This window comes from Dermochelys coriacea, chromosome 3, assembly GCF_009764565.3.
Source record: "Dermochelys coriacea isolate rDerCor1 chromosome 3, rDerCor1.pri.v4, whole genome shotgun sequence".
Classification (NCBI taxonomy): Eukaryota; Metazoa; Chordata; order Testudines; family Dermochelyidae; genus Dermochelys; species Dermochelys coriacea.
This window is the reverse complement of record NC_050070.1, coordinates 83,585,706-83,608,267: the sequence shown is the minus strand read 5'-3', so window position 1 is coordinate 83,608,267 and position 22,562 is coordinate 83,585,706. Positions and strand designations below refer to the sequence as shown.

At 40.8% G+C, this 22,562-nt stretch overlaps 1 protein-coding gene across 1 annotated transcript in view; it reads left to right on the top strand.

Moving 5' to 3' along the window:
• The window catches only part of SNX3 (sorting nexin 3), a 33,791-nt gene extending 16,035 nt beyond the window's left edge, over positions 1-17,756 (top strand). Inside the window, exons 2-4 of the mRNA XM_038397616.2 lie at positions 11,512-11,607; positions 12,017-12,141; positions 17,045-17,756. Coding sequence (XP_038253544.1) covers positions 11,512-11,607; positions 12,017-12,141; positions 17,045-17,150 — 327 coding nt within the window. The 3' untranslated portion in view covers positions 17,151-17,756. The remainder of the gene's footprint in view (positions 1-11,511; positions 11,608-12,016; positions 12,142-17,044) is intronic.
• The last annotated feature ends 4,806 nt before the right edge of the window (positions 17,757-22,562 follow it).

Sequence of the window (22,562 nt, the reverse complement as noted above, 5' to 3'; positions counted from 1 at the left end):
CCTGAAGGGGATTAGACCATATTCATGGGCAACAGTTTGCCAAATTTCAGTTTAATGATTAGCCTTTCTAAATTGGTATTCAGCTTTTCATTTACATAACATAAGTATTCTTTTTTTTTTTTTAAAGTGCTTAAATCTTGGGCTGGGCAAAGCTATTACCCAGGGCTAACTTTTTACAACCAAGCTAATGCATCTTGAAAAATTGGGCTCAGAGTATTGTCTTCTCATAACCAAGAGCCAGTTCTGAGATGTGTGGGAGACCTGGAACTCTCATTGAACTTGAAGTTGCAGGTACTTGGAACTCTGTAGGAGTGGGCCAATAAGTCACTGTTTAGTGCATGTGCCGATATCTAGCTTTTTTAAGAGGGGAAATTGATTATTTAAAGTCCACAAACCTGTCCTTGGCCTAAACAAACATTAATCCAGTTCATAGCTATACTCTTCCTACTTGTCATATGCTGCTAGGGAAATGTTTCTGAGCAGTATTAATCTGTTGGAGAATAGGATTTTAGTAAATTCCATTTGACTGTAAACCAGCAGAATGGAGCAATAGCTGACACACAATAGATTGAAATGGGAGAGAGCACTGAAGTGCTAACAATGACAAATCTGATAAATTAAACCCCTTGTTGAGTGAGTGAAACTAAATGATGGTAGCTGGTAGCTAATCTTGGTTATAATGAATTTATTCCCCTTGAAATTCTGTTTGCTCAACCATATCAAACATCAGATTTTTGTTTGTGGTACAAATAAAATTTAATAGGCTTTCCATAAACCCTTCTTGCAACAAAAATGTAAGCACTCTTCATGCTTATGTTGAAACAAAATACAGCAGGTATGACTTACAGCATATTATGTCTTTTTTTTTTATGCGTGGCTTTGAATTTTGTAGCCCTTTCATTGTGTGTAAGTGACTTATTCGTTCTGCAGTTCTCCTAAAGTAATTATGTGTTCCAAATGCTCCAATTGGGACTGGGCATCCAGTGTTCTGAATTCACAACAGTCCTTGACCTCAAAAGTTTACTCTAAATACAGGGTAGATGAAGGTTATGGGAAGGAATGCAGTTTTGTTAATGTACAAAGGACAGTTTGATACCTGAATTAGTGGAGGACAAAGGTGGGAGGGGGCAAATGAATAGGAGTGAAGGATGGGGGAAGTTAGAGCTCAGCAGGGCTATGAGAGTGGATGTTCATACCAATATGATCAGCAAGTAGGAAAATACTCAAGCAAAAAAGTTCCTGAAATTACCTGTTTCTAAAGATGCCTCCATATCTCCCATCATATAGCTCTTAGCTTCCAGCTCCTACCAAGAGGGAGGAGAGTCCTTGTGCCCTGAGGTCAAACTCCACCCTTGGAGCAACATGGGCTAGAGGAGGGGGTATGGGCTACAAGGAGCTGGTTAGGAAAGATCTCCAGAGGCCAAAAATACTGCAGATTTGCATGGATGCAAATTGAAACTCTATTGGTGATAGTTTCTTTAATGGAACTTGTTCCATGAGTTGAAATATAAATTCTTACCATTGTTGCTTTCCTCTTCTAATGGGGGGGGGGGAACAAAGCATTGGCTTGAACAGTCTGATCATTGTGGCAGACACAGGATACTCTGATGGTGTCTTTCTCAAAGTAGATGGATCCAACCAAAATAGACTGGACTCCTTTAGAATCATGAGGGTTAAAATCTTTAGCAGAATAATTCTTGATGCAGTTCTGTTCTGAAGTAACTTGGAGTCCAAAGATGCCTTTGTTTTTCTCCCTCTGTGTTGTCTGATTAACAAGAACTAAAGATGTGGCCGTAGTCTTGCAGAGCCAACATTGCTGTAAAAGAGTGAGCTGGATTACAGTTAGTAACTCCCTCCCTGACTCGAAGTCTGGACAGATTGAAGAATATTTGTTGATTGACCCAGAAAGAATGCATTTGGACTCTGATTCCAAACTGAATTTGTAGGGCTGGCATTTTGCATCTGTATTGTCACTTCAGAAGCATCTGATTACACTTCTAATATTCCAGAATGCTAACTTCAGTTTCTTCTAGAAAACTGTGATGTTCTGTGGAATTGGTCTATAGAATTAATGAATTCTGGCTTCATTGTGATACAGCAATTTTCATAAGAAAATGAATCGTGGAATATCTGTATACCTGTGTATCCACCGCTGTTTGCTCTAAGCTATGCGTGTGTGCACACTCGCACAGATCCTAAACCCTACGCACATAGCGAAACATCACACGCGCACACTTGCATAGAAGCACAACAATTTGCACAGAAGAAATTTTTTGCGCACACAGCCTGTCAAAAATTAGAGGGAACATTGGTATCCACCATTGCTGACGAGCCTGTAACCATGTCTCTGACAGGCTAGATACAGTGGAGAGAAGATACCCTTAATGACTACTCTGGGTTAATAGTTATATTAAGGAGACTGGCTACAGCTGGGAGAAGCCATTTCCTCTAGCTTGCCTGTAAAGGGCTGGGATTTGGAAAGGTGGAAAATTACCAGATGCATGACACAAGGACTCAGCTGTTAGTGGTGGGACTTGAGACTCTCAAAGCCACAAAGGAAATTTAGGGCAGAAGAAGGAATGCTTTTGTAGCAGTAGAGGCTTGACTTAGCTGCAGGATCAACCAAGGTCAAAGCATGCTGGCCGAGAGAGGGGCTCCATAACTAAGAAGAAAACCCATGCGCTGCAGCAGAAGGACCCTAGACAGTCCACAGAGGATCCTGACTGCAGTCCAAATTTTTCAGAGTGGTGAATACTCTGAGTTAGAGAAATGTATGAAGGGGGTATTTCTCATGCTTAAGTAAAGAGCAATGATGTGTTGGATGTCATAACAGACTTTTCACAGGATTCTGTCATATTCCCTGAAGTTAACTATAGACCCTGAACACCCATGTGGATGGGCTCTGGGAGAGGGCGTGTTTAAGCTATGCAGCAGTCTGGGGGGACGAGGGGGGTCAGTACTGATCCTGGGGGCTGGGCAACTAGACCTTGAGGTCTAAACTCTCAGGATTGGGTGCAAGATGGGGAATCTGTCTCTTGAGAATGTGCCTAGGGACCTTAAACTAAACTGTGATCTTCCACTGGTGGTATCTGGACCAGTGATCTGCTAGGTCACTCCAATCCTCAACTCTGGGAGGCAGCCTTACTCTACTCTGCTGTAAGAACCCCCACTCCCAGGCTGTTCATGTACCGCCTCTAGCATGTAAACCGCTCCCAGCTACAGGAGTGAGCACTTCTGGCCAGCCGCTACTTGAATTGTGCAACTGAATGACACTACCCAATATCTCTGGTCCAAGACACAATCCTAGGAACCTCCATCTTGCAGTGTCCAGTTTATGCCTGCTTGACGCTGCAAGCTTATGAGTTTGTCAATTTAACAAAGAAATTGATATCCCAAGGGGAATCTCTGACTCACTTCAAACCAAACGCATACTGCTTCAGGTAGAATAAACAAATGTTTTACTTAATCAACCACAAAAGAGACTTTTTTTATAAGTCAAAGCACAAGAAGTAGATTTTGCTTTTTTCATTTGACCAAAATGCATTCTAAGCTGATCTTAACGCTTTCAGTGCCCTTACAAACTTAGGGCATGGCTACACTGGAAACTTCAAAGCACTGTCTCGGGAGCACTCCCACAGCAGCACTTTGAAGTGCGACAGTAGTTGCACATGAGCGCTGGGAGAGAGAGCTCTTCAGTGCTCCTGGTAATCCACCTCCATGAGGGAATTAGCTGCAAGCACTGGGAGCACAGCTCCCAGTTCTCAGCCTGTTTACACTAGTGCTTTAAAGCACTCTGACCTACTGCACTTAGGGGTGATTTTTCACACCCCTGAGCCAGCAAGTTAGATGGCTATAAAATGTCAGTGTAGCCAAGCCCTTAGATGCTTCTCACCGCAGGCTGGCTGGTTGCCCTTCAGCCATGCTGTCCCCTTTGATCAGCGCTTCAGTCGATTGGTGATGGTATCTGTAGATGGTGGAAGAGAGCATGGCAAACATCTCTCCCTTTCATAATGTTCTTCCCTCTTGGCTTTGATGGGCGGGGGAGGGGGCAGAGTCAGGTGAGCATTACCTCATCACAATCCCAAACTGACCAGCAGAAGGGGGGTGACTCACTCGAGAGTCCAACAGATCCTTTGTTGCTGCCTAGGCCAGTGTCCTTTGTTCCTGTGAGGCTGGGCTGGGTTTGTCCCATCCATGCCCTGATGAGGTGTGAACTGCCCCTCTGCTCCTGGAGAGTTTTTGCCTGGGCTTGTTTTAAGCCATGAGGACGCATTTTCAGCCTCATAACTGTATACGTCAAATTACAACCTATAACATTGCTATAACAATAAAGCTCAGGGCATCATGAGCCTTCCAAAGACACCCGACATTACAAACTTTGCAATGGATACCACACAATCCTATTAGGATGAACATGTGGGTGCAGTGTTTCCCTTAAGTACAGGGTGTCACACAGTGCATGAACCTTGTTCAGACTTTGGAGGAGTAAAACAGATGGAGTGTGATGAGGTGGGTCCCGCTCACAGCAGGCTGGTGAACACTCAAGATGGGGAAGTCTGGTGACTCTGCATTGGATAGCAGTTTGTAAGCAGTAAAGAGCCCCAATAAGTATTTAGTTGACTTTTTGATCCTAGATAGGGAAATAAAACAGTTTAAAAAAGACTTGAATCCCTGAAGTACTTCAGCTCTTGTGGTTCCACTTTTTTAACATGAGCCATAGCCAGCCACCCTTACTGTGCCAGCTTAGACTGAAGCAAAAAAGCTGTTTTCACCTTATTAGACTAAGGTTATTGCTTATTTTGATGAGCTGGCTCACCAGCCTTTATGAAACAACTTAGTGAATTTTTCTTACAGAAATAGTGCAAACTTGTCCTGTAAATAGGAAACAGTTAATTGTAGCTGTAGCTACTGGAATCGGTGGCAATTCTCCCTAATCTCACAGGTCATGATGATCTGTGGCTGTTATGAGTAAGTGAATGAAAGGTTAATCCTGTTGCTGCTCATATTAGCCAGAGACTATTAGGCTTGGTTTGGATCTCTTGCTTGATGGCATTGTTATCTGGTGCCATAGATTATGCCTCCTTGCACTGTCTTAGTAGGATCCCTCTTCATGAGGAATCGATCCCAGCCCTCGCCTGCTGGCAGTTACAGCTTCTGTGTGAATCTTTTGGTACAATAGACAGCTGCCTGGCTAGATCATCTGATGCCTGCTCTTCTTGTTTGTTCATCAGAGGTTGAAAAGGATGCAAAAGCTATTTCACCCCTTCTAATGAGATTCATCTTGGTACTTTGGGTTGCTCGAGCCCCTGTATCAGCTCCTGTAAAGAGGCATATATAGCCCACTTCCACTGGGAATACAAGATAGGTTAACAGAGGCTGTAAAGTGAGAGCAGGATGGGTGAGAAACAGGAAAGCAAAACAATGCTTTCAGTCTGCAGACTTGCTTGAAAGCAGATCCATTTAGATGTATCAAACAGGTGTACTTCTGGGAAATGAATAAGGCTGTATCTGCACTATTTAAAATAGTTGTAACAGCAATGATTCTACTTCAAAAGGAACGCTGCTAGTCCTTTTTCATAGCTTCCTTTAGGTCATGGATTTGAAGTATAGTAAAAGGACACTTTCTGGTCAGTCCACATGACTTCTCCTCATCAATAACTTACATCAAGTATTTCATAACTGAATGTCTAACACATTATGTTTTTCAGGGCTTTGTGAAGTAGATTTAACCAATACCAGTAGATGCTTTCACAAATGCTGAAACTGCATCAATTAGCCACAGGGTATTTCAAAACTGGAGGAACTGATGGAAGTTGGGAGACACAGGAAACAAACGAAGTGCTGAAATAGTTAAACTAATGAGTCAGATTTAATCACGCTTTTGCCAAAAGTTCAAAAGGGAAAATGTGGAAGGTAAAATGAGCTGAACTGGCACTTTTTTACCCCAACATTGTACTTGTAAGCCTGATATGTTGTTTAAAGATTAACTTTATAGACTTCCGTACCCAGAAGTATGAAAAATCTTAGGGAACTCTTTTCATAGGCTTGATCTTAGCATTGAATAAAAGAGCAGCTAATCCCTTTTATTAAGTAACTTGAGAGGAGGGAATCTAAAATGTGAAATCTCACCTGCAGAAAACACTCAATATTGTAAAGGCCTTTCTATCTTTAGACACTTACAAAGACTTAATATTTTAATGCGGAAGGTTGAACTCAGTTAAAAAGCCAATAGGTGAAATCAGAGAGAAATAATCCAGTTCTTTATTTCTGGGAATCCTCATCCTGCACTCTGGGGGACCTAATTTATTCCCTGCTGGGGATAAGAATAGTGTTCTGTACAGAAAGCCAGCATCTTTAAATATAAGCCTGACTTTTAGTATAATAAGAGTCTTGTTAGCTGCATTTTTGCGCTTAGTCATTAGTACAATGAACAATGTTCTTACCTGGGAAAGAACTCAGATGCTTTCAAATGTCCAGTGAGCTCAGATTTAATGTATGAAACATATACAGTGTTATGCACACACCCATCTGTAGAAGGTACATGGGGGTATATGTAAGTAGCATAGTGTAAAAGTTCATACACTTCAGAAAAGCTTAATGCTAAACAGAATTGCTTTACTATATTAGGCATAATACAAGCCCTTATTGACTAGCAGTTACACCTATGTGTGCCGTGACCACTAAATAGGCCTGTTTCTCTTCTATATAGAAGTAGTTTCGTAAGAAGTAGTGCAATTATAGGCAATTAAATTTGTCCTGAGTGGCTTAACTCTTCTTCATTCAACCTCAAAATATCACTTGGGTAGCCATCAAGCTTAATTGCCCCCTTCCTTTCTTAAATGAAGTTGTCTGTCTGAGTTGGGCCCAGAACTTGACCACCGCTTACTAGTTTGTATAGTCAGTAACTGTCAACACACACGTTTCAAAACCAAAATGTTTCATCAGCCCACACTCATCTGTAATTTTATGGTTGCTTATGATGGTGTATGATAGACTAAGGAGTCTCAGCTCTTCCTGTGTAGTAGACCTGTGGGAAGCATACTAGAGGGTCACACGCTTAGTTGCTTGTGTAAGGTGAACTATACATCCAGTTGGAGCAAATTATTAAGGGGGGGGGTACGTGCAGGGATTGCCAGAGAATCTTCTACCTGCAGCGTGGAATAGGCACTCCATGGGCCTGTTTGTTGTGGGTTTTTAAAACTCTTCCTCCCTGTCCCCCATGCCTAGAAGTGGAAATCGGGCTTTTTCCATTGATGCCTAGAACACTCCATGAAATTCTGGGATTGATCAGATGTGTTGCACAAAAAACCTTCAGGCCAAAGCTCATGTGCTTGCTAAGGAGTCAGACTAGATCAAAGATTTCAGAGTAGCTGCTGTGTTAGTCTGTATCTGCCAAAAAAACAGGAGTACTTGTGACACTGTAGACTACATCAAAGATCATTAACAAACTGTTAATGTGTGTTAGCAGGGTGCACGTGGACAGTTGGAGTGCAGCAGGCTAATGGGGCAAAGATACCCAACCATTTAGTTCAAGGCAAGCTAAGGTGTGAATCTCTGCTGGAATGCCCTCCCGTCCCCTAGAGCAGTGCTTCTCATGCTATCTGGTGTGGGGGACCAGCAATCTTTTTTCCAATGTGTGCACAGACTGGCAGCCGATGGCTCGCAGACCGGAACCGGTCTGCAAACCACCACTTTAAGTAGCACTGCCCTAGAGCACCATCCATCTGAGGATATCTAAGCCTGAGAGAATTCACCCTTTCGCTCTCCAGACCAACAAGAGACAGGGGGAAAAAAAGTAAGATTAGTTAGTTCCTGCTGCCTGGATCCCCTCTGCCCCTGAGCTCCCTCCACCCAGGCTTGCAACCTCCACATTGAGTTTTACTCCCCTACCCCCAGAATGCTATTGAATCCTGTTTTCCATCACCACTAAACCCTGGTCCCTTAACTTGGTCATCTCTCTCCGTGATTCCTGTAATTGTTGCCTCTCCGGCCTTGCTCAATCTCCCTTTGCTGCCCCTTGCCCAGCCAAACTGTCACTGCTAAAATTGTCTTCCCCTTTACTCATGTCACTCGCTATTTCAGATCCCTGCACAGCATTCCCCTTGCTTTCTGCATCTAGGGCAGATTTCTCACCTGTAAGGCCCTACCCAGCTCTTCCTGTCTGTCTCCGTCCCCCACTTTGCTCAGCCCAAGCTTCCCTCCACACCATGCCTTTATGCTGCCTTTCATGCCCCTGCCTTCTGTGGGGAACAGTCTCCATCTTTCTGTAGGTCACATCTCAATTCCTCCTTCATATTCCTCCCTACCACAACTTTTGAGATTCCTGCACGTATCGCTTGGTGTGCTCTGTCAGTCTGACCTGCTGACTGGATCTGCACTGGATCATAGTCCTTGGGACAGGAACTTCTGTAGAAGCTGTCACTGGCACACTGCAATTCTGAACTTCTAGTACAAATCTCTCTGCCACTCTGAAATGGAAAATTCTTTATTATGTGGGCTGAGCTGTATACCAATGAGAGAATAGCGTATTAAGCTAAGTGTAGGCAGGAGCAGGGGATGCCAGAGATTCCTGTGTCTAGAGCACCAAATAGGTATTCTGGACCAAACCAGTAGAAATTGGGGTATTCCAATTTGCTAGTTTTTCACAAGAATTCTACCCACTGATGCTTAGAACATTCCCTGAAATTTTGGAATTGAGTGATTGAATGCTATAGTGAAAAGTTATCATCTTAAGCAAAGAGACTGCCATCAGGTTGAGTGTAGGGGGCCTAGCTTTAGTTGGCCAAACCTAGTCATCAGTCAGAGTGACTTATCCAGGGTGGTGGGTGTATGTGAAGTAGCAAAAAGGAGACCAAAATCTCCAGTGTGTAGCTGTCCAGTATCTACTACTGTTCTCAGCAATGAGATGAGCCAGGATTATTGTAGACTATAAAGCAATAGGATTCAGTGAAGTGGAAAGAGCTTTAATTTAACATGTATCTAAATGTTGGCTCTGATCTTGTTGATTGTAATCTCTCGGCATATAAACATACAGAATCTCAAACTGTGAAAGTAGGTTAATAAATTACTCTAATTTAGTAGATCTCAAGCATTGCCAGGTAATATTTCCCTTTGCCAGTTGTGAGCAAGTTGCTCAGTGCATGTTTGTTTGATTAGTCTTGTACATAGACTGTCAAACTTTTCTGCCATGTCCACTCTGTCAAGAGGCCTTAATATGGTAGTGGGAGTCAAGAATTCTCCTTCTGAGGTCTAATCCTTTCTCTGACCCTTACTTGCTATGAGACAGTGTCACACATCTGTCTCTTGTTTCCTCATCTGTAAAATGGATACTAGACTCTGAAGGAATGTCGAGGACTAACATCTCTACAATGATCCAACTATGTAAAGTCCTAAGGGGAAGGTTGTAAGCAGGATGAAGACTTTGGCAGGGGTACCAGAGGAAAAAGTGTCCATTTGCCAACCTTAGAATCAAGCACCTCTTCCTGGGTAAAAATAACTGCACACAGGAAAACCTCTTCATTATCCCTTCTGCCCAAGAGCTGTTGAGAATCCTGATGAACAAATGCATCTTGCTTTTGATCTGAGTTTTGAAAGATGAGGATTCCAGTATTTCATGAAAGTCAGATCTGTAGGTGTGGCATGGCATGCTCTTGAGAAGGCCTAACCAGAGAACCTGTCCTTGGGGCTCACTTTTAGTTTAATGACATATGGAAGTTCTTGACCTAGGAAGTGAGCGCTAATCCTGACCCTCAGTGTCATTGGAAAATATTGCTGAATGTGAACTGATGGAGACCCATTGCTATGTTTTCACATTTCACTGAGCTTAACAATCACAGGTTTATTTATGGTCTTTCCCCCTTCTCTCCTGTCCCTAGGTCACAACAAACTGCCTAAGTGACATTTGCTGCCAAAAAAGTCTTTCATACTAACTAGTAAATTTATGTAGCCTGTTACAGGAGGAGCTGGTGGTGTTGCTTGTAGTTAAGCAACCTTGACTACAAGTATCACAAGACCTTTTCAATTGCTTATAAGATACCAGGCTGAAACATCCCATGCTGGATGTCTGCCTTAGGCTGGATTTTTTTGGGAAAGTTGTGGGGGGTGTGTGTGTGTGGGGTGTGTGTGTTGTGTTTTGGGTTTTTTTAAGCTGAAGCCATCTCGCCATGTATCATATAACTAGGTTTGGGGGGGAATGGAGGAAAATGCCCATGTCAAAAAATCTGTTTCATTGGGAAGCTGTAGTGCTGCCATGCTCTGGTGAAGGGACTTCAGATTTGGCAGGGGTATCACCCTGGAGTCAGATGCACCTCTTTCACATCCCTGTAAAGTCTCTAATTTAGCCAAAGTATAACCCTCTGAAAAATCAGCCGACAAGTGCTTGCAGGCTTGTCAAAAGCTGGCAGCTAAATTCTCTGAAGATTTAGTCTTCACTGAACATGCTTGCTTCCTCCCTCCCCCCACCAGCTTCCACATGTGACTGACTGGTCTGCAAATACTTTATCCCCACAGAGCAGCTGAGCAGGACTTTCCCTGTAATTGCTGCATCTGGCTGAGAGCCATTGTGATGCCAGGCACCAGGACAGAGCAGGGAGACTCTTCTGTTCCTCTTTTAATTTTATTTATTTTAAAGGAATGCTACCGATGTTGCCAAGTTAAGCACTCAAATTTTAGGACATGCTAGATGTAAGGTTCTCTCTGCAATCTTAACTTGTGTGCATTATGATAGTCTCTAATTGGTCACACTTTTTCCACAGGACCACTGCCTCATTCAGTGCACAGGATTGACTCTGCCCACTGAATGGGTAGCTATTTAATATTTTAATTGTTGTCATTCAGTGTGTGGTCCCAGTCCTATTCATGTGCAGAATAGGAAGTTATTAATTGTATCATGGTCCAAAGTATTGATTTGAAACACCCCAAAAAACAGACCCACCTGAAAGGCTTTTGGTTTAAGTGATTTGTCTCGTATTGCATTACAATTCTTTTTTGCAGGGGCACAGATAGAATACAGTGGCATTCAACTGCCTTAACCATGAGATTCCGCTTTCTGTTCCTGGAATCCCCTGTCTCATTCACTACACACCTTCCAATTTCCTGAGGCAGGGGTCATACAAACACAACCGTGATTCTTTCCCAGAGCACAGTCTATCCTGTGCACAAAATGAGACTTGTGTCTTGAGGGGTGGCAGGTGAGGGAAAGTATGTGATCATGTAATTAAAGACTGTATCAATGCATCCAAATTCACAGCTTTAATTCTGGCATTTTCTAACTTGAATGTTTGACTTCGCACATCAGTGGTTAACATTTTTGTTTAACTTAAGAGCAATGATGAGGGAAAAACATTGACTCCTTTCCTCATTTTTAAGGAAGGGTATTGGGGATGTCATGACTCAGAACTTAGCAAGAAACTTCAACCTATTTTTGTCATTTCCCCCCTCCCTTACCCCAACTGCATCAGTTGTTCACTTTGAAAATGTAGTCACTTACAGTGATCGATCTTTGTATTTCAGACAAACCTTCCTATTTTCAAATTGAAAGAGTCTACAGTCAGAAGAAGATACAGTGACTTTGAATGGCTGAGAAGTGAACTTGAAAGAGAAAGCAAGGTGAGTCAAATGCTAAAAAGTAAATATACAAATCTACTTGGGAAAGCTTAATTATCACAACATATTAACCTTTAAATTCTCTACTGGGGTGCTGAAGACCATATAAAAGCTGTAGAGAGGCTTCAGGTTTTAATTCCAAATTTAAATGTTGTAATCTTACTGTCTGACACAAGTATAGAATCGCTTTTTCTATGTGGGTTAACTTTCTTCATTGCTTCAATGTAGGCAAACATTCCTTTTTCACAGCCTAAATGTAGTGTTGCTTATTGAGGTATGTCGGAGGGTGGGTTGGGGGTGTGTGTGTGTGTGTGTGTGTGTGTGTGTGTTGGGGGGGGGGGGGATTAATCTACCTCTACATGCAGTCTGGGGTTATGGGTTACTTTTATTTTTTTCTTTTAAATGGTTTTAGGTTGTGGTACCACCCTTACCTGGAAAAGCTCTCTTCCGTCAGCTTCCTTTTAGAGGAGATGATGGAATATTTGATGATTCATTTATAGAAGAAAGGAAGCAAGGTCTTGAGCAGTTTATAAACAAGTAAGTGTGAGGTTTATTTCTTGGCTTATGAACAAATGAGTTTTATTAGCTCCTTTCCATCTTTTAGTGTTAAAATGTGGCTATATCGTGTTTTAGAACAATAAACAAGAAGCTCAAACCACAAGTTTTAAAACATAAAATGTTAATATCCAATTCTGATGATCATATCCAATATTCAGTATTTACTCATTCAGCCATTCATGTGTGTTGACCAGAGTTCTGTATGTTTTGCTTAGTTAATTTATGCAAATTACTACTGAAATTACAGCATTCAAAGAAGTTCTACTTGCATGATTCTTTTTGGAAAAAGGTACATTCCATCAGACAAACATTTAAGCTTACAGACACTTTGATTGCAGATGTGAGGTATTATCAGCTCATGTCATGGGGCACATTTTTCTTTTATGGTAAAATGTGGTCTTTTGAAGCTGTAAAAACACTACTTGATTGAGACAATCTGATGTATTGTATTTATTAAACTAAATAAATATCAATTTGAAACAATCAGGTTGTCTAAAAGCTAAAATAACCTAAAGGCTTATGCCAGGAAGCAGAGCTGGCCCAACTTACTTTTTTTTTTTCCCCCCCTCTCTCCATGTACTGACCCAAACAAAACTCTTTAAAGTAAATCTAAGCTTTCTAATACCATTTACTGTAAAACTGACTTTCAAAGGCAGTCAAAAGTACTAATTTGTAGGTGGGAGTGCTGTGGGGCTTTTGTAAAGTCTCTCATCTGTTTTCAGAACCAGTGATGACTAAAATTAAAAAAAGTAATCTAGAAGTGATCATTCTGGAAGATGAGCATTTATAAAGGACAACAAACAATTACATTGGCATTTAATGTCACTGAGACCTAAACTGCATGAAACTTTCAATGCTTAGGATTAGCACAAATGTCTGACCCTTTATGGCAGATTGGTTAATGGCTTGGTTTCCTCGGAGGCAAAATGTTGCCCCCCCCACCCCATTGCTGTGTATATATAGATTAGAATACTGCTTTAGAATTTAAACTGCTGAGGCTAGGAACTTTCAAATATGTCCCCTCAGTGAGGATAAAAGCTGAGGTAATGCTTTTGTTAAAGGCATCAAAGTCAAAGATGTATCTGCCAAATTCAGGTGTTCATACTCTCTTTTTTTTTTTTTTTTTTTTTTTTGAAAAGTACAGAACTGAGTCTGTTTTTTAAATCTAGTTGAGACTGAGGCTATCAGAATTTTAAATTTGGGTTTTGACAGATCAAATAACATGTCCAAGATACTTCAGGTTTCTCTTAAGGAAACAGCACTGCTTCTTTTAATCAGGAGACTTTTGGGAATGGGTACTGAAGACCCTCTTTAAAAGCAAAACTATAAATACTTGCATGTCAGACAGGATAAACACATGCTTGCTACACTAGATCTGGACAGTGAAAGGGTGCTTTGTATGTTAGAAATCTGGACTTTAACTTTATGGACATAAACATAACCCTATTAACTATACTACTAGGATAACATGACTTAAAACCTGCAACAACTAGGTTCTTGAGGCAGGCACCCCTACAAAAATTATTCTAAGGATAGCATTGAATAATATAAATAACAACAAGTGCTACTTCCCTGTCCAGGTATCTTGCTACTAAAATGCCTTGCATCATGTCTCGAAGCTCGTTTAAACTGTTTAGCAGAGTGTACCAAGGAAATAGACTTGCAAAGGAGATTGCAAATGGCTTATCTGCAGCTGAATGTTTTTAGCCTTACTAGGTATCCATAGCACAAAGTACCTCTTACACTTTCTTCAACTAACAAAAGTTGAAGAATAGAATTCCATAGCAAGTCACCTGTCTGGAAGAAATGCATTCTAAGTTTGTAAGTGGTGGGTTGAGTGTGATATGTTGAATGTCACATCTAGCTTGTTTTCATTCTAACCTGCTCAAAATGAATTTATTCTTTGCGTTTTTAATTTACAGCCTCTTCCAAAAGTAACATCCAGCTAATTCAACTGCAAGTAGAGTGCACTATTGATGCCCATAAACTTGCTGGAAAAGTTTAAATCCTCTTGAATAGTTAAGAATATATTCTGAAATTGTAGAACAAATTATTCAAGTCAGCTTCCCTTCTTTTGAAAGATAAAAGCAGATTTTTAATGCAGGTATTGATGCCTCTTGAGTACAGCTGGCACAGCAGCCATTACTGTGTAAAACTCCTGATTGCTCTGAACTTGTTGATTCAAGTTTAACATATCCTACTTTAATGAAAAGAGCTGTTTCAGATAATGTGTGCTGTTGCTTGACAGAGAATGACAGTGGTGAACCTTGGGAGTTGGACCCTGGTCCTCTACATTGTAAAGCAGATCCAAATATTAGCATTAGTGTAAAGTACTAAAAAAAACCACCACATTCCCAAATTCTCTTGCAGCTAAGGTTGAGTGTTTCAGGGGAGTCTTGCTAGCACCCAGAGACCACACTTTCCTTACTAGAATTCTATACTTAAGTCTAAATGAGTAGTTAGGGTGTTGGCTTAATGATTATCTACTGGCACCTTCAGCGGGTCACACTACTATCCACACTTTTGACTGCTGGATGTTGAATACAGAGTTTTCTGGTAGCCTGTCTCTGCACAGGTCCATAATTTAAGGAACCAACTAAATGACAGCAGTGTAACTTGACTGAATTACTTCCAGCCATTCAGGATTGTGGCTGGGTTAACCTTGAGGTTGATAGTACCATCTTTTCACAATGCAGTTCTGACACCAATTTGGGACACAGCATTCTGTGCCATACTTGCATCAAGACTGACTAGTTTCACCAGTGTGCACAGTGCAAACATCAACAGTGATGATGCAGCCTGTGCTGATTTAGTGTCTACACAAATTCAAGGGCAAGAACAAAGTGCCTGGTCCAGGTTGCATCTTATTCTGGATGATCTGATGTTGAGCTGTCACACCTTTAACTCTTCCTTGTCCAGCTTGGTGGAAAGACTTTCTCATCCTCCATATAAGAGCAGGGTGACTAAGACTGCTATTACTAAAGAAAGGATTGTCAAATTTCTTGCACAGTGCACCAGAAATGTAAGGCTTGATGCTAGGATTTGTCTGGTAAAGTCTGTGGCCAAACTGAAGCTGCCAAGATAACAGCTTTTGCTGGTAGATTAGCTGACCTACATAGCCAAAGGTCAGTTCAAAATGTAGAAGGATTGCTCTAGTCAAGAATCTTTTCAGAGAACAGAGCCAAGAGCTGTGGAAGGTCTCTTGAGGACATTGACCTCCCATGACATCAAGCTGCTAGCATGCAGTGGAAATGCTGTTATCAAAAGTGTCTAGCTGCATGGGCTGGCAAGTATCTGTCTGGCTTCCGCTCAGATCCAGAAGAAGCTTTGACTAAACTATTTTATTCCAGAAGAACATGTTCAAAAAAAGTACAGGCCGTTTTACAGGAAATGAAAGACTAAGTCCTCTGTAATCTCAAACAATCAATAAAATCCATCTATAATAATCAAAACTCAGATAGGCAAAGTAAGAAATGCTGCCTCACTTATTACTTTGGTATAAGAATATTTACTTTGTATATTTGGACATGTGATGTTGACAATTTGTTTTAACAGTTAGATTCAAAAAGTTAAAGCTTTATAACCTCTATTATTCTGATCCTCCCCATAATTTCCCACACAGTGAAAACTTAATCAATGATGCTTAAAACCCATAATTTTGTGCTATGGTGAAAATGTAAATAGATAATTAAAAATGTTGAAATATTAAAACAAAAAAAAACTTCAGAGCCTAGTCATGTTATAGGTAATCTGCCTTATGCTGGATCTTTTGAATTTCTATCAATTCAAAGAAAAGTTTAAAGATGGTCATTCTGGGGACTCATTCCTTTCCAAGGGAAAAGGGGAATCGGAGCCTTCTGATCCCTGCATGCACGTTCTGATGACAGAATGAATCTCCAATTTTCAGTAGAATAGAACAGCTAATCTTGGTCTGGAGTCCATGCTGCTCAGTAATGGTGGCCTAGTTGCACAGACTCTGAGTAACATGTTCCCGTGACATGAATGATTGGGATGGAGGACGCTATTGTGGAAGGTACCCTAAGATTGACTGATTCTTAGATATGTCTACCCTGCAATAAAATGGCCACAGCTGGCCCATGCCCACTGACTTGGGCTTAGAGGGGTTGAGCTGTGGGACTATAGAATTGCAATATAATCATTCAGGTGTAGGCTAGAGTCTGGGCCTACAACCCCCTCCCTGGGGTCCAGGCTCCAGCCTGAGCCCAAATGTCTACTCTGCAATTCTATAGCCCCACAGCCCAAGTCAGCTGGCATGGGCCAGCCATGGGTGTTTTTATTGCAGTGTAGACTTACCACTGGGATTGGTTGCTATATCAGACACTCTAATCCCTACTGGACTAGAAGAATACCTACATGCTCTGCTAGAATTTACTCCAAATCAAAAAACCTTCCTACATTAGGCTAGGATCAAGTATGTCTAAGGACTTACCTGAGCCAGTGAATCAGTCCTTGTTACAAACTTTGGATTTGGCCTTATTTTTAAGGTACCAGATTGACTGACTGGTCTGTGCAACTGCTGTAATGTGGAGATAATTAATAAAGTAACAAATTAACATGCCTTGCTGTAATCTAGCTGCTTTCCCTCAATGTTTTAAAGACACCTGGCTCACTGGAGAACATCTTGTCATGTGCCTCCAATATATGGTATAAACACACATCCCAGGGGTCAGGATGGGAAATTGAGGAAATACTTGAAGTCTCATTCTTACATAATGTGTTGCATTTTAGACGTATGCATTTCTTATCTGGGGTTGGGGATTTAAGTGTCTTCAGGCTAAGAACCTGAAGGGGGTTTTAGCAAAACATATTAAGCTTTTGTTTCACTATTTGTCTGGAACTAAATTTTTTCTTTTCTTCCTAGAGTTGCTGGCCACCCTCTAGCACAGAATGAACGCTGTCTTCACATGTTTTTACAAGATGAAGTAATAGACAAAAGCTACACGCCATCCAAAATAAGACATGCCTGAATGCTCTAAATATACACCTCAAAATAAATGTTAGCGATTAATACACTTGGTTTAAGAGTTTATAGTTAAGCATGCTGCAGATACTGGCACAATAAGCCTCCACTATACTAATGTGAGTATGCTGCTCAGTCTTTGTGTTAATTTTATGGCAGTAAAGAACTAATTTGTTTTAGCTAAATCACTCAATGAATCTCTTATGATTATACTAGCATTAAAGCTATTTAGACTCCATCCACACTACTGATGGAGTCCTTTCCACTCTTATCTGCAATGACCCTAACACAGTTTACTGAGTTGGCCTTACTTGAACTAGCACTGTTCCAGTGTCACATATTCACTTGCATTTGATTAAATCACTTGACAGTTTCTTGTTACAATAACTGCTATATTATCTGTCCAACTTTTGTGTAGAGACCTGAGGCACTCTGTTTCAAATATCCCCATGTGTAAGATAGACACTTCTGCAATTGTCTTGAAGCTTGTAAAAGACTTTATACTGAAAAATGAGGGAATTATCTTTATATTCTGTAAAAAGTAAAATCAAATTTATATACTAAAATCATTTGTCAAAAGTTGTTTTGAAATAAAAGTGAAAATGCACTTCCAGTGAGTCTATTGCTCTGATGCTGACATTGAGTGGGGGATGGAGAGAGATGCTTAGGAGGTGAAGGAATGTAAGGGAAGAAAACAAGTTGGCTCTGCTCTAATACAGTATAAATTTGATAGTCTTTCCATTTCTGGTGGTATCACATACTGCTAGCCAGTAATAGGTTACAAGTTCTTGCATTACAGTAGTGTACTCATAACAAGGTTGTGGCTCAGAATGCTTCAGCTGTATGAAAGTGAGTAAAAGGTCACATAGAAAACCTAGCCAACTTGAATTGTAGAGTTGGTCACTGGCTCTAGATGGGATCTCTACATTGCATCTGCTGCTTACAGGAGAATGGGAGGGAGCAATGTTTCTACAAGGTTTTCACTATTGCTGAACTTTCCTTGGAAAGGAGGATGAGTTGTGATCAAACTGAAGATGGAAGCCAGTTCATAGTTGGATACAAATAGCATGCTTACTCCTTGTACTGAAAACTTGCCCAGAAAATTTTTTTTTTCAAACCAGTTCCTTTTACATTACTAAGGGAACTAACAGAACTGTATGATAGAAATATATTTAACAAGTTAATGACATGTAAGCTGGTGAATCATGAGTTCTTAAACCCTGCAGTTCTTTGACAGGCTCAAAAATACTGCAATATCTTACCTATCTTGGCAACTTGGACTAGAGTAGGGGCTGGTTCCTACAATCTAGGAATAAATCTGAATTTTGTATACTAAGAATTGCCTATTAGGGAGTCATTTGACAGAATGTCATTGGTGGTTCTCATTCTTTAAGTGTTCCACAAATTCCATTTTAATGTAAATGAATTCTTAATCTTGGTTTGCTGAAGACTGAGTCCAAGAAAAGCTATGAGCTTCAAGTAATACTGTGGACAGTTGCAATGGAATGAGAATACTGAAACAACTGTACATAGTTGACTTTGTTAGTATAAAAACCCAATTTGTGTAAATACAATCAAACTGCAACGCTTGTTGAAAACACTCAATATCAATCCAAATGCTAACACCTGCAGTCAAACATACCTCAGTGTTCTAAGAACACCGAATTGGTTTGTGGTGGCTTTAATTTAACAAAAAAAAAAAAAATCTGCCTAATTGCTGTTCCTTATGCTCCCTCTCTGAAGCTCCTGGACATTCTTTTAGTTGCAGAGTCATTTGTCTATAGAGCATTGTACAAGTTGGGCTGCTTATGAACAGCTATTGTATTACTACATTATAGAGCCCCTTACTGGGAGTGAGTTGCATTAGTCTCGCATTCCCCTCCCCATCCTTCCAAGATGCTGAGGGCCCTTGTCTGACATTGCTCAAGAATTTGGAGCCTAAGAGGCTGAATCCATAGAATGTGTCACTCAAAGCAGTTGCTTCCTTGCTTACAAGTTGTTTGTACATGTAGATCACTGGTAGTAGTCTTTAATATTGGATGCATATTACTAGTAGCTGTCAAACCTTGTTTTCCAATATGGTCAGTTGAGATCCCAAAGGAGTTTAGCTGAACTTCTATTCAGTGTAGTAAAATTATTACTCTTAAGCTGTTAAAGATGCATGTTAAGATGTCAGTATTTAAACTTTAACAGTTTAAGGTGAGTATGTGTTGCTCGCCCAAGGGGGCTGTTCATAGATAATGTCTAAAAGCCCCTCAACACACTTGTGCCCATCTAAGGGATCTTTAGGGAGCTGTTGAAAGCTCTGTCTTGTTCTCCTTGCTGCACAAAGGTCTTCCTAAAGCTTTGCAGTGCTCTCCCAGTGGTTTAGGGGGCCAGCCTGTTAGAGCAGAGCCTCTATATTCTGTCTCTATTCCCTTCTTTTATTGGGGATCTGCTTGCCTTACATATGGAAGGAAACTGGGATGGAATTGATGTATTGGGCTTGTCTGAGACCAGAAGAAAGAGCTGGAGGCTTGAGCTGAAATAAGAGCAGAGGCAAAGTGACTCCTATGATCTCATGGAAATGCTAACTGAATCTCTACCCTTTCTATCCCAGCCCCCTGGTGCTTTAAGTCTCTCAGCACTCTCATCTGGGACCTGCCAAGGCCACTGCCCCCAATCCAAAGGATGGGAGATGGTCTCATTTTCAAAGAAGGACCTTGTCCATCCCATGCCTACCATCATTTTAAAGCCCATCTATATATGAGGGCCCTGGCCATGTTTCATGCCCAGAAGTATGGTGTTTCTCTGGGCTATATAATCCCAAATATAGCCAGGGGAAAAGTCCATCCTTGTCTCCATCTCCTGGCACATAAGGTCTTCTGGGGTGGAGGAAAACCCCTTTACTCTGAGCATGGTAGCTGAACCCCTTTCCCTAATGCCTGAGAGGGTGCAGGAAGTAATAGGGAAGGTGACTGAGTTTGAGCTTTGGCTAAACCTACTTCCTTAGAGGTGACTGGAGGCAGTGCCTCTGCAATAGCTACCTGCCCTGCAAGTTGTTGTTTAGAGGCGCGCTGCCCTAAGAGCTGAGTTAATTTGTTGTGGCCCCTGCAATGTTCAGTACTGCCTCACCTTCCCATCTACTCTGCCTGAAGCTGCATCATTCCCAAGGCAGTCACTTCGTTCTGGGGCCACCATCTCTTCTTCCAGCCTGTGTGTGTGGATTCCACTGCCCTCACATGGAGTGTCTCCTGGCTAAGGGCCTCCTGGTCCCCAAGAGAATCATCAGGGTCACAACAGAGAAGGGGGAAGCACTGATTGATTTGGGGTTGGGAAAGAGTAAAGAAGCCCTTGAGTGGGAGGAAAGACACTTTCCTTATGTGCCCCAGAACTCCACAATTAACCAGGTTTTATGTACAAAAATAAGCAAGGGCCAAATTCAGCTCTCCTTTACAATTGCATTGTTAATGCTATTGCACAGGTTTATGTGCAAATGGAATTTTGTCCCTTAAGTATTTTTATACACCAAACCTGGTGAATTGATGAGTTAGAGTACAAATGTATGATAATGTGGCATTGAGAGTGCCATTCTGTCATCTAAACACTTCTGAATATTGCAATACAGATATAAACATAATTATGAGGTGCAAGACCATAGCCATCTTAAAATACAAACAATACTTGGGGGAAAATCACAACTGATTTTCCTCAATGACCATAACATTTTTACAAAGAAGGATCTCAGGAGGAGTTGTAATGAAAGCAGACTGGGTTTGGGTAAGCTGCTGCTGTGCTTCTTTGGGTTTGGACTCTGGTAAGTTGCATTGTTTTTCTTTTCAAAGGGGAGTTGTTCGTTGCTTTCCTCTAAAAGCGTTAATGAACATAATGTATAGAACTGCAGCTCCTTTTCATGCATATTGTTTAGATACTTCTTACAAATTAGGAGCATGACTTTCTGAATACTTTATATTAAAAAAAAAAAGTTACTTGTGCATGAGTCCCTGCTCGGTTTTCTGTTGCACAATTATTCTAAAATATCATTTAGAAGTTGCAGTAAAACATGCCTATTTTTTTCTCCAATACTATGAAACCGTAACTCAGTAAACCAATGTGTAGGTGCTTTATTATTTAAATAGCACATAGAAGACTTTGTAAATTTCCTTTAGTTTTTCAAAACTTCATTTAACATTAGTTACGGTTGCTCTGATCAATAAACTATACCATAAATTAGGAAATGCAAAGTCAAGGATTTAAAGGTTGCAAAGTCAAGCATGCTCAAGCTAGGAAATGCCAGAATGAATGTTGCTCATGCAACCGTAACTCTCCGCCCTCCCCCCGCCACCTTTTGTATTCATTATGATACAGTCTTTAATTACATGATCCCATATTATCGTTACAAAGGAACACTGGTTCAGTCAGGTTTCAGAGTAGCAGCTGTGTTGGTCTGTATTCGCAAAAAGAAAAGGAGTACTTGTGGCACCTTAGAGACTAACAAATTTATTTGAGCATAAGCTTTCGTGAGCTACAAGTGAGCTGTTGCTCACGAAAGCTTATGCTCAAATTTGTTAGTCTCTAAGGTGCCACAAGTACTCCTTTTCTTTGGTTCAGTCAGTGCATTGGATCAATCTGCTCTGGGGATGAATCAAGATTTTGTATTTATTTGTGTGTGTAAGATTCTTGTCTAGCTTATTGTAGAAGTTGAAACATTTGTAGTAAATGAGATGGGACTGCAGGGAGAAAGGGTGGTCTCATAGTTAGGGCACTTACATGCCACCCTAGAAACTTGGATTCTATCCTTGCTTCTGCTCAGAGTTCCTATGTGACATTGGATAATTCACTTACACCATACCTTTCACAGATGCACTTCTGCATGTAATTTAAAGGATATATTGTAATGCATACTCACAACAGAGCCAAATTAAGGTTGCATGGGCAACATTAATTCTGGCACTTCCAAATTTGGGAGTACTTGACTTTGCCATCTTTAATTCTTAACTCTTTATTTCCTATTTTTATGGTTTAGTTTATTGATGAAAGAAACCTAATTTAAAAAAAAAAGTTTGTAAGTTCAGAGTGCAATTCCAAAATTTTTGGATCCTTCTATCTCCCTAATTACTAGAAAACTAATACTATAGAGCTGGAAAGCCTGAACACCCCCAAATGGAGAACTAGTCTTGTATGCTTCGATTAGGCTGCCATGCAAAAAAAACTTAGACTGAACATCTGGGAAACAGATGAAATCCTAGCACCACTGAAGTCAACGGGTGTTTTTGCCAGGATTTCACCTGTGGTCTTTATTCCTTGACATAGTTTATGTAAACCTCTATATCACATTTCTAATGTATATTCTCTTCATTCACTGATCACCATATGGCCACAGTGCTGTGCCTTCATGTCTACGTTTCTGCCTTTTCTGTTCCCATGCCAGTTTCTTTCT